We start from the raw sequence: 13124 nt of genomic DNA, 5'->3' as shown, positions 1-13124 counted from the left end.
AACACAATACATTTGGTACCGGTACCAAAATATTGGTATGGGGACAACCCTATCGGCAACAAATCAAGTCTTGATCTTTTCAAATATTTTCGTTAAGTGATTTTCAAAAGGTAAACATGCAGTTTAAAACAGCACTTTGGTCAATGCATCACAATAGGAAGGTGGACGATACTGAATCAATAGACCCATGTCCAAATATCAGTTATTTATGTATTTTAATTACAGACTGTCAGAAAAAGCAGATCTAGCTTGGAGACACACACACACACACACACACACACACACACACACACACACACACACACACACACACACACACACACACACACACACACACACACACACACACACACACACACACACACACACACACACACACACACACACACACACACACACACACACACACACACACACAAACAAACACACACACACACACACACACAAAGAATCCAGCTTGTATAAACAAGTTATCAAATAATAGTTACATATTACTTACACATACAAAGTCTCCAAGGCAGAAAGAATGGTGTCAGAATGTATTCAATAACAAATGTGTCATGAGCTCAAATTATTGGTGTTGCCAAAAAAAAAAACTACTTCAAAAGCATTAATGTGTCATGTGTTTTTCATAACTACAATTGTTCTTGGACTCATTTCACTTGATCAAAACTTTTCTAACATTCCAAACTACAAAATTATAAAAATGATGTACTATAGTTGGTGCTGCTAGGTTATCCAAAGTGAAAAAGTTGTACCAAGATACCCCTACTTTTGGACAAGGTTTTTACTCACCAAATTTTTTTATTTTCTTAGAGGTGCAATGCCTAAACGAAACGCAGAAATACCTCCGCAAAGTGGTGCACGAGATCGGACTGGAGTTGCGCAGCACGGCCTTCTGCAAGGGAGTTCGCCGTACGAGAGATGGCACTTTCACCCTGCAGGACGCTCTTACCCGCGACCGCTGGAAGCCCGCTGATGTCTTAAGCGCCATCCGACAGTACCACGCTGGTCACAGACAAAGGAAACAAGAGTACAAAGCCCAGGAGCAACAAGACGCTACCACCAGAGAAGAACTGCATTCTAAATGAAGCTTCTCTAAAGACGAAGGTATGCTGAAAAGCGGATGTGACAATCCCGGGATTGGAACTTAAGGAGTACTTTTCGATATTGTTGTTCTGTTGGAGGCCTGATGATGCCATCGCAGGACTAGTTGCTCTAAGGGAGGACACCGTTGGCTTTGTCTGTTTTGGAAGTACGACCACAAGGACACACATCAAATAGAAGAACAAGAGACAGTTTGTAGTTTATTAAGCAGTTACACATTTAGTTTGCAACACAAAGAAGGTACAATTTACACCAGGGTTTTATTGCCATGAATTATTCAGTGACCTGCATCTGTAATATAGCCGCCACTAGGTGCTTTGTTTTATCACTCTATTTCAAAATATATTTATCTAAAAAATCATATGTTTCGCATGACACTACTGTCTATATTAGTCAAAAATATTTATATTGAGCACATTTTAGTCTCTAGGAATTCATGCAAACTCCACCAATTCTGCGTAGTATGTGCAACCTAGCAACTTTCCTCCACATTTTTCCAAATCAGCGCAATTTTTGCCAATCAAATGTCTTAGCGGCGCTCAAACGCGCACGTCAACTGTCTAGTCAAAACTTATGTTTGTTTCTTGTGTTGAAGAAATTGTCGATCCAGGGTAAGCCAAGAGACAGCATTTACATTTGTTAGAGATGTTGAAGTGTGATATCTCATTGGCTCTCATTTACCATGAACATTCAGTGCTATAGATTGGTCTCAACGTGCGGAGTAAGTGTTGGACCATAAACACATTTTTAAGATGGACAAACACCTAAAGCTGAACAAAAAATAAAATTGACAGAACAAGTGTAAGTTGCAGACACGACACAAAGGAAGCCTTTGGTGGTGTTTCTATCTGTAATTATAAATAATGAAAACAGTATGGTAATTTGACAATGAGTTCTGAGTATGTTTTTACTACCACTGGATGTTTACTTTTAGGTCTGTGCTGTAATAAAATGAGGAAAACATCAATACCGTATTTGTTTACAATTTTTGTTGTAACCATAACCTCAAAAACACAAGATTGTAAGGAACACTTAAAAACAGTAATAGTACATTCCTAAAATCACAAGTTGATTCAATGTTATTAAAAAAAAAATGCCACAAAAGATTGCAACTTTTGAGAAAGCTGCCACATCAAAATAGCCAAATGTTACCTGTTTTTGGTCTAAATTGAGCATTCAGCATAACAATGGCTAAATTAACTAAAACAATTTTTATGCTGTGCAATATATTACAATACCTATCATCATTGAACAATTTACTGTATTTTAACAGGTTTGTGGTTGTGGCTCGGTTAGTAGCGCGGCCGTGCCAGCAACTAAAGGGTTACAGATTCGATCCCCGCTTTCGCCATCCTAGTCCCTGTTGTTGTGTTTTTGGGCAAAACACTTTACCCACTTGCTCCCAGTGCCACCCGCACTGGTTTAACTGTAGATAATGGGTTTCACTATGTAAAGCGCTTTGAGTTTCTAGAGAAAAGCGCTATATAAATATTATTCACTTCACAATAATTCACTTTAAAAATATTTTATGAGTATTACTGTACAATGTCATACATATTACAGTATGTATTTTATATCCACTATTGGGTAAAACAAGTGTAAATGTGACTATATGTGTGTTACTTCATGTCGAGAGGACTAATAGACGTTTTATGCTCTATGAAAATATTAAATAAATACGATTTTTTTACATCGCAGAAATTCACATATACAGTAAAGGCCAAAAGTTTGGACACACCTTCTCATTCAATGGGTTTTCTTTATTTTCATGACTATTGTCACTAAACGCATCAAAACTATGAATGAACACATGTGGAGTTATGTACTTAACAAAAAAAGGTGGAATAACTGAAAACATGTTTTATATTCCAGTTTCTTTAAAATAGCCACCCTTTGCTCTGATTACTGTTTTGCACACTCTTGGCATTCTCTCGATGAGCTTCAAGAGGTAGTCACCTGAAAGGGTTTTCACTTCACAGGTGTCATAGTTGTGATGCCTTCAGTGACAATCTACAATGTAAATAGTCATGAAAATAAAGAAAAAGTGTTGAAATGAGGTGTGTCCAAACTTTTGGCCTGTATTGTAGGTCTGGAATTAATAGCGATAAACGAAAGACGACTTCATATGCACACACAGTAGAATATTGTACAAATACGTTATGGCCACAACAATGCAAAGAACCGTTGACAATACCCAGGTTTTTAACTTTACGTACGAGGGCTCTAAAACAACTTAAACCTAGAAAGCCAGCTGGCTCAGATAAGTTGGAGCCGCTCTTCCTAAAGTTGGCAGCTGAAATTATAACTGGACCACTGACTCACATTTTTTTTCATTTAAAAAAAAATATTTTTATTGAATTTTACAGTTAAAATCACATTTAACATTCATACTTTGCTCACTCAAAGCCTTCATACAATCACACATCCACTCATACACACTCACATGCACACTTGAGGAGAGAGGTGCACTTAAACTTGAACAACTTAAGGTTTACAGTATAAACATTATTAGAAAAGATACCCAGATATTGTATATATATATCCATCCATCCCGCTCCGGCTCAGGATCAGCAGGCTATCCAGACCATAGCAAGATGGATGAACATTCCTCGGCATCAAGGATCCTCAGGAAGTGATCCCAAGATCACCTCTCGAGGACCTCTGCACCGTTCACACTTAAAAAAGAAAAGGAAAGTCACAGAAGTTGATCAGATGCAAAACAATACAAAATAAAAAGTCACAAAAAAAATCAAAATAAATAAGCAAGTAAACCGTGGCAAAGCCATATCAGAAGTAACAAAAAAACAAAAAAGACAATAATAGTGTAGGATCAATACAGAAAATAATAAAGATAATAAAAAAGGAATACAACTACAAAAAAGATGGCAGTTTTTTTTCTTCTTTTTTTTTCCTTAAATGTCTAAATTATGATTCAATATATGTCAGTAAAGGTTTCCAGGTTAGTTCCCATTTATTCATACTTGCAGAGTTTATAAATCTTATTTTTTCAAGAGTCATTACATTCACAAGTTCATTTAGCCAGTTCCTGAAGTTGGGTGCAGATGGGCTTTTCCAGTCTTTGAGAATGAGTCTTTTGGCCAAGACCGTCCCAAGCAGCAACACGGCTGTAATATATTTTGGAAGTTTTTGTGTTTCTGAAGACCACCCAAACAAGATTATATCCCTGTCAGGGACACGTTTTCTCTGATATACCCCCCGAGTAAAAAAAGAAAATGCTGGACCAAAATGATTGAATAATTGGACATTCCCAAAACCAATGAGACAATGATCCTTCAGCAGATTTACATTTATCACAAAGTGGAGATGTATCAGGATAAAATTTGTGAAATAAGACTTTGGAGTAGTAAAAACGATGAATCACTTTGAACTGTATGAGCCTAAATCTGCTGTTAATTGAGCAATTGTGAATTTGAGAGAGTGTCCGTTCCCATTGCTGTTTGGGTATTGTTATTCTTAGTTCCTGTTCTCATGCTCTTATAACACCGTCTGCTAATGTCATGGGCATAATGAAGCAGCTGGCAGATTTAGCGATAAGCTTTTTATTTGTGGGTGATAAATTTAGTAATTCTAAGAGAGGGTGTTTTTCATTTACCAGCTGAGACTTTGAAATGTTTTCTTTAATACATTTTTTTGCCTGCAAATAGCAAAACCAACTGAATTGGGACAAATTGAATTTGATTCGCAATTGCTCAAATGACGCAAAACTGTCCTCGACATACATGTCTTTTATGCATTTAATTCCATTTAAGTACCAGTTTAAAAAATTCTGTCTGTTATCGATGGAATAAATGCATGATTGTGAGACATTGGTGAATACATAGTTACATTGGAAATATTCAAATGTTTTTTAATTTGAGAAAGAATTTTGATAGAATTTCTTACTGACTCACATTTTTAACCTTACTCTAATTTCAAAATGAAATCCCCTTGGATTGGAAATCTGCCCTTGTAATCCCCCTATTAAAAGGAGGTGACCCTAGTAATCTAAATAATTACAGACCGATCTCTAAACTCTCTGTTCTGGCAAAAGTGCTTGAATCCCTTATCAGTGAACAGATAAAAGATTTTTTGGACAGCAACTTTATTCTGTCACCATTTCAGTCAGGTTTTCGCAAAAATCACAGTACTGTTACTGCTGCTATGAAGTTTATAAATGATGTAACTGAAGCTCTTGACAAGAAGCAGTGCTGTCTGCCCCTCTTTATTGACTTTTCAAAGGCATTTGATACTGTTGATCATGTCATTTTAATTAAACGTCTTTCAGCTATTGGTTTTTCTCAGCAAGCAGTTGGATGGTTTTCAAATTACCTCACAAGTAGAACTCAGGCTGTTCAGATAGAAGGTTCCTCCTCGAACAGTACTGCAAGTGAAAAAGGGTGTCCCTCAAGGTTCTGTGTTGGGCCCATTATTATTCACTATTTACATAAATAATCTTGGACAGAATATTCCGAACTCAACCTTCCATTTCTACGCTGATGGTCATATACTTGGTCATATACTTGGTCATATACTGCACAGCACCCACTCCTGCTGAGGCCTTTAAATATCTACAACATGCATTTGACAGAGTACAAGAACAACTTTGCTATCTTCAACTGGTTTTAAATGCAGAGAAAACAAAGTGTATGTTCTTTACCACATCAAAAACTGTAAGATCAGCACTGTGGGAGAACATTTTAACAAGAAATGGGCAACAAATTGTGTTAGTATCTTCTTTTAAATATTTAGGATTTTTAATTGATGACCACTTGAGTTTTAAGGAGCACATTCAATATATTGTAAAAAAAACAAAAAACAGAAACTTTTACTGGGATTTTATTATAGAAACAAGTCTTGCTTTTCTTTTACTGTGAAACAGAAATTGGTGGAAACAACCTTTTTACCTGTTATTGGCTATGGAGATGTTTTGTACATGAATGCTACTGCTGGTTGTCTCCACAAGCTGGATAGTGTGTACCACGGTGCACTGAGATTCATCACCAACTGCGCTCCCCTTACTCACCATTGTGTGTTATACTCAATGGTTACTTGGACGTCTTTATGTGCTCGACGCCTCAATCATTGGTATGTGTTCATCCACAAAACTATTCTGGGTATCACCCCATCTTATCTGTCTTGTATTTTAACAAAGAAACACGGAAGTCACAATCTTGGTTCAATGGATGTTCTGCAATTTGTCGTCCCCAAAGTAAGAACTGAACTGGGCAAGAAAGCATTTAGGTTTTCAGCACCGAAGGCTTGGAATAACCTACAATCAAATCTTCAACTTCAAACCAAAGGATTGCAGTCTACCTTGTCTGTATGCACATGTATTATGTGAGCAAGTTGTAATGTTGTAAATTTGATGTTTTATGTGTTGTTTACTGTTTTTAATGTAAACTTGCTGATGCCCTCTTTGCCAGGTCTCCCTTGGAAAAGAGATTTTTGATCACAATGGGATTTTACCTGGTTAAATAAAATCTAAATAAAAAAAATAAATACATGTGTACATCTGCAGATGTTATACAGTATGTATGGTAATATGAGGTCTACTTTCACAAGTGTTTTCCCACAGGATGAGAATTTCTGTTGCAGAATAAATGTATAGAAAACAAAATGGGCGGGAGAAAGTAATCTTATTCACCAGGTGGAGCAACTGCACATTAACATTTTAGCCTACAGTAGAAAGGAGCCAAAAAGATGTCGGGTGGGATATTATTGTCGTCACCAAGGAGCATGCGATTCTGATAAGCGCAAAGCAGCGCAAGCGTACCTAAAGCTGCAGCCAGTTAAATGGCTGAAATGCACCTTTACAAAGCAAACCAACCACGAGATGTACCACATTGCACCACTTCACGCGTTCAGCAACATCCTGATGTTTTCTTTGCGGGCTCTTTGTGTAACACCACGCTTTCCTCTTGTCCACCAACCGTCTGACTCAACAACCTGACGACAAGAAGTCACACTTGAATATTAAAGACATACTGTATGTCTCACACACACGCACACACACAGAGGCGGTGTATTACCTGGCAACTGCCTCCAGAGACTGAATCACGTTGTCACCAGTGACCGCGCTGCACTCCATGAAATCTGCATTGAACTCCTAGCAAAGCCAAAGTTACCACTAAACAAAGTATTTTCTGCTTTTCCCAGAGCCATTACCTTTGCAACATTCTGCCCATCTTCGGTTTTAACGCAGCGTCGCACGTTGTCGCTTTTATTTCCGAGAAGTAAAATGGGAATGTTCTTTTCCACAGCCCCTTCCTACAGACAAACGGAACACAAGAAGGATCTTTACTTGGATTGGGAGGCATGTTTTCTGCTCATTTTATTTCATTTGGTATCATTTTATTTCATGTGGACTTCTTCAACTCGGCGTTTTTCATACTTTACAGGCCAACTTGCTTCAGACACACAGCACAGTATGCCCGTTACTTACTGTACACTTCTCTGCTTTGGAGGCTTTCAGAAGCCTCTAAAGCAGACCTGCGCAAATTAAGGCCTGTTAATCTTTTCAATCTGGCCCGCCGGACATTCCCAAATATTTTTTTTTCGATTTTTAAGTTGGAAAATGTAGCTTCCACTATGATGTGCAGTGATGTTTTCAAATGACTGTAAGTCTTGAACTATACACAGTATTTCAATGGTGGGAATCTGCGCTTTTGCATGATATACTAGTTACTATGGTAATCTAATTAGTTACTATGATAATCTAATTAGTTACTATGGTAGTCTAAGTCACATCAGCTCAAACGAGGCACCAAGCAGTGTGGGTGGGGAGCGTTTCCACAGAGTGTTTCCAGAGCGGCCACCCTGAAATGCGGGTCAGGTACCGACGCGGAAGAATATTTTTACTACGGAGTTCTAAAGCTTAGTGATACATCAGATAGTAGGTGTTTTTTTTTTTTTTTACCTTTCGCATTCATATTTCGCTGTTTGTTGCATTTTTTTGCATTTCGCTTGATTGTAAAATATGTCGATGGAGAGGGGGTGTGACGTTCATATGTTGTTAAATATTCAGAGTTTTATCGGTCATGGTTAATATTGTAAATCCCACATTCTTTATTTTCATATACATTCTGGGTGTCTCATTCAGTAAAAAAATTTAAAATTCCATTCGTTTTTTAAGGCAGTCTGTCTTAACGTTTTTAGCATTCAATCAGACATTGTGAGGTTTTGTATTAGTGTTCATTCATTTCATTTTTTCCTCTTATTTCAGGCAATGACATCAACAACAAAAAAGTATATGGTAGACAACACGTAATGATATAAATTAATATAATACAAAAGGTAATGTACAGTATGTAAGCATGAAGCATGTTTGTCCAGTTTTGCCTGAAAGGGAGTGGGAAGAAGATAACTTTATTTAATTCCACCCACAGTTCTCAATTCAGTGATTAATATATTGAGTTTCACTGTTACTTTGTTTAAAGATTATACAAATGTTGTATCATGGTGGCATTACCACAGGTAACAATAATTATTACAATGTAGCAATAATTTGTATCAACAATGTAGGAAGAATGAATATACCAACAATGGTAATAGACAACATAGCAATAATGGTAATAGACAACATAGCAATAATGGTAATAGACAACATAGCAATAATGGTAAGGAAACATTGAGCACATGTTAACACTTTGAGACAGAGTACAACAGCAGGTCAAATTAAAGACCCTCATCTCTATATTTGAACCAGACCCCATGTTTGTATAATAGTTTAAATCGATTAATAGTTTGGCATTGCTTGTGTTGTAAGTCCAGTTTGTTCCATAGTTTTACTCCGCATGCAGACACACAAAAACGTTTACGAGTGGTTTGAGCTCTCGGCAATGAGAAATATCCAAAGCCTCTCAAGTTATGAGCCTGCACTCATCTTATAAAAAAAACGTTGTAGATTAGGCAGCAATAATTTGTTAAATGCTTTATATAAGATTATTGATGTATTATATTTAACAAGATCCTCAAATTTGAGCAACTTTCCTAAAAATCCGACACCAGACACATGTTTTTCTTTAAATTATTACTGCTTTCACCGTATATGTCCATGTTGAGTTTAATATTTAAAAGTGCTGACTGCTGCCTATTTCCCAAATGTAAAGAAGCCTTTAAAAAAATATCCAGACAGTGATTCAGATCACCCCCAAAATGTTATCAGGTATCAGAGAATTGATTTAAAAATGTTGCTGTTTGCTTTTAAAGCTTTGCATGGACTGGCACCTCATTATATCTCGAACCTCATCCAAATTTACACTCCTGCGCGCGTTCTGAGGTCCGAGAGCCAGCTCCAACTCGTGGTGCCCAAGACGAGACTTAAAACCAGGGAAGACAGGGCCTTCTCTGTGGTCGGCCCTAAGCTCTGGAACACTCTGCCCCTCCATGTTGGAACTGCTCCCACAGTGGAGTGTTTTAAGTCTCTTCTTAAGACCCACTTTTATTCTCTGTCTTTTAACACTGCGTGTGTTTTTACATTTTTATTTCTATTTAATGTTGTAATTGGTTTTACCCTTTAAAATCGTTTTAATGATATTTATTTTTATATTGGTTTTATATTTATTTATTTTGTTTTTATTCAGTCATTGGTGGAGCTAAGGATAATATTTGAATCTTGTTTTTAATATTTTTGTGCAGCCCTTTGGAAACATTTTTGTTGTTTAAATGTGCTATATAAATTAAGTGGATTGGATTGGATAGGTGTTATCCCATTTCTGACATTTCCTCAGTATTTCATCAAAATCTGTTCTCAGCGATTTGTCTTTGTGGGTGGAGGCGGGGGCGCTAGCATTTTACACACACAGAAGTTATGCCTTGTAACGACTCTCTTCCAGATCGTGAAACCAATGCCTGCAAGTCAGCCATTTCAGATTGTGGAGGGCTTTATCATTTTGTAATTTTTTTCCCCCCACAACTTCTATTACTTTTTCTTTCTGTGTAATGCATCCCCCTGGGTCTGAAATAAATAGTAAGGTAACACAGTAGAAATGATGCGGATCACCCCCATAATCCAATCACTTGTTCCTTATCCCGTTTCCTTAAAGTTTCGTCAAAATCCGCCCATACCTTTTTGAGATGTTGCTACTTAACATAAAAACTAGCCCCCTGGAGGCGGTAATAAGTGAGCAAACACTAACCTGAATGCAGCTTGCCCAGAAGTGAACTGAGGTGAAGCTTTGCCAGGAAGTGATGTCGTACATCAGGAGAAATGCATGCGCTTTATGAAAGAGCTGCTTGGTGACACTGTGAAACCTTACAAATGAAAAATGAATGAATGTAAAAAGGTTAGGTTACATTAAAGTATGAACATGTGTTATGACAGGGGTGTCAAACTCATTTTAGCTCAGGGACCGTTTGGAGGAAAATCTATTCCCACGTGGGCCGGACGGGGAACATCATGTCATAATGACTTAAAAATATAACTACGACAACTTCAGTTTGTTTTACTTTGGCCCAAAATAGAGCAGGCACATTCTGAAAATGTAAATATCACAAATAAAGTTAAAGTTAAAGTACCAATGATTGTCACACACACTAGGTGTGGCGAAATTGTTCTCTGCATTTGACCCATCACCCTTGATCACCCCCTGGGAGGTGAGGGGAGCAGGGAGCAGCAGCGGTGGCCGCCCCCGGAAATCATTTTTGGTGATTTAACCCCCAATTAAATAATCCTCTTGACAAAACACTTCAAGTTAGTTGAACATTCTGAGGAAAAAATTGGTGCGGTTTCAAAAACACCATGAAGAACACAATGAACTTAGACTTCATCTCAGTGTTTCTACGAAGCAATTCAACTTTAAGTCACAGCCCATCTAGGATTGAACAAAAACAAAATAAAGCATAAATAAAAACGCTTCTATGTATCAACTACCTCATTTGTCATTTGCACTGTTCAATTTCTTTAATTTTTGGGGGGACGGTGTGGCGCGGTGGGTAGAGTTGGGAAATTGTGTTAGATGTAAATATAAATGGAATACAATGATTTGCAAATCCTTTTCAACCCATATTCAATTGAATGCACTACAAATACAAGATATTTGATGTTCAAACTCATAAACTTTATTTATTTTTTGCAAATAATAACTTAGAATTTCATGGCTGCAACACGTGCAAAAGTAGTTGGGAAAGGGCATGTTCACCACTGTGTTACATGGCTTTTCCTTTTAACAACACTCAGTAAACGTTTGGGAACTGAGGAGACACATTTTTTAAGCTTCTCAGGTGGAATTATTTCCCATTCTTGCTTGATGTACAGCTTAAGTTGTTCAACGGTCTCTGTTATGGTATTTTAGGCTTCATAATGTGCCACACATTTTCAATGGGAGACAGGTCTGGACTACAGGCAGGCCAGTCTAGTACCCGCACTCTTTTACTATGAAGCCACGTTGATGTAACACGTAGCTTGGCATTGTCTTGCTGAAATAAGCAGGGGCGTCCATGGTAACGTTGCTTGGATGGCAACATATGTTGCTCCAAAACCTGTATGTACCTTTCAGCATTAATGGCGCCTTCACATATGTGTAAGTTACCCATGTCTTGGGCACTAATACAACCCCATACCATCACAGATGCCTGCTTTTCAACTTTGCGCCTATAACAATCCGGATAATTATTTTCCTCTTTGGTCCGGAGGACACGACGTCCACAGTTTCCAAAAACAATTTGAAATGTGGACTCGTCAGACCACAGAACACTTTTCCACTTTGTATCAGTCCATCTTAGATGAGCTCAGGCCCAGCGAAGCCGACGGCGTTTCTGGGTGTTGTTGATAAACGGTTTTCGCCTTGCATAGGAGAGTTTTAACTTGCACTTACAGATGTAGCGACAAACTGTAGTTACTGACAGTGGGTTTCTGAAGTGTTCCTGAGCCCATGTGGTGATATCCTTTACACACTGATGTCGCTTGTTGATGCAGTACAGCCTGAGGGATCGAAAGTCACAGGCTTAGCTGCTTACGTGCAGTGATTTCTCCAGATTTTTTGAACCCTTTGATGATATTAAGGACCGTAGATGGTGAAATCCCTAAATTCCTTGCAATAGCTGGTTGAGAAAGGTTTTTCTTAAACTGTTCAACAATTTGCTCACGCATTTTTTGACAAAATGGTGACCCTCGCCTAGGGATGATGTTTGATAAGAAATTATCGAGTTCGAGCCTATTATCGAATCCTCTTATCGAACCGATTCCTTATCGATTCTCTTATCGAGTCCAGATAGGTTGTTGTATACGGAAAAACACACACAATATTTGGTTTAACAAAACCTCACTTTTATTATATAAGAAACAAATAAAATGTAATAAATAAATAAATATTGACTGTTACCCCCCTAAAAAAAAAAAAAAAATATTAACTGTTGTTACCCAAAGTATATTAAGTGCCCTAAAAAAATAAAATAAAAAAAATAAATATTGACTGTTGTTACCCAAAGTATATTAAGTGCCCCTTTGAGACACTTGTGATTTAGGGCTATATAAATAAACATGGATTGATTGATTGATTGAAGTGGGATTTTTCAGAAAAACAAATATATACAGTAACACAAAAACAACCTGTCTCTGTGATCACTATAGGTGTATAAATAATAATATAGTGTTAAATAAAATCAGTCCCTTGGGCACAAAACTGAAAATAATACAGCTCTCCAAAAAGTGCACTTCTGCTGCTATTTGACATAACTGTTTGTTATGATGCTTTGACATTTTTGCACTTTATTTCTTTATTGAAAGAAAAATATATATGAAGAGAAAAGTTGTTTGCAAATGTGGTTACAATGCTAAAAAATGAAAAGTTAAAGCTAAAAAAAGAAATACACTTTATTGAGTTAACATTATTTATTTATAGGGGGAAACATGTGATGTTATGAGCTAGGGAAAATAACAACTACACTACCCAGCATGCAACGGGAGTGACAAGCATGCGAGGTAGCCCCGAAAAGTGTTGTTGCATGTCGCCACCCGGCAGCTAAGAATGAGGTTTTGAGCATGCTGTGAAAGTAAACGTCAAGAACTCAGCCAACAC

At 37.4% G+C, this 13124-nt stretch overlaps 2 protein-coding genes across 2 annotated transcripts in view; one reads left to right on the top strand and one right to left on the bottom strand.

Moving 5' to 3' along the window:
* LOC133652439 (pseudouridylate synthase TRUB2, mitochondrial-like) overlaps positions 1–6526 on the top strand; it is a 16800-nt gene extending 10274 nt beyond the window's left edge. Inside the window, exon 9 of the mRNA XM_062051202.1 lies at positions 817–6526. Within this exon, the coding sequence (XP_061907186.1) occupies positions 817–1091 (275 nt within the window). The 3' untranslated portion in view covers positions 1092–6526. The remainder of the gene's footprint in view (positions 1–816) is intronic.
* LOC133652431 (uncharacterized) overlaps positions 4948–13124 on the bottom strand; it is a 20381-nt gene continuing 12204 nt past the window's right edge. Inside the window, exons 7-10 of the mRNA XM_062051191.1 lie at positions 10245–10359; positions 7273–7374; positions 7137–7213; positions 4948–7053 (exon numbers count right to left, since the gene is read on the bottom strand). Coding sequence (XP_061907175.1) covers positions 6969–7053; positions 7137–7213; positions 7273–7374; positions 10245–10359 — 379 coding nt within the window. The 3' untranslated portion in view covers positions 4948–6968. The remainder of the gene's footprint in view (positions 7054–7136; positions 7214–7272; positions 7375–10244; positions 10360–13124) is intronic.

Source organism: Entelurus aequoreus, linkage group LG01 (genome assembly GCF_033978785.1).
Source record: "Entelurus aequoreus isolate RoL-2023_Sb linkage group LG01, RoL_Eaeq_v1.1, whole genome shotgun sequence".
NCBI lineage: Eukaryota > Metazoa > Chordata > Actinopteri > Syngnathiformes > Syngnathidae > Entelurus > Entelurus aequoreus.
Note: the sequence above shows the minus strand (reverse complement) of the source record. Positions and strands in the feature narration are given on the sequence as shown.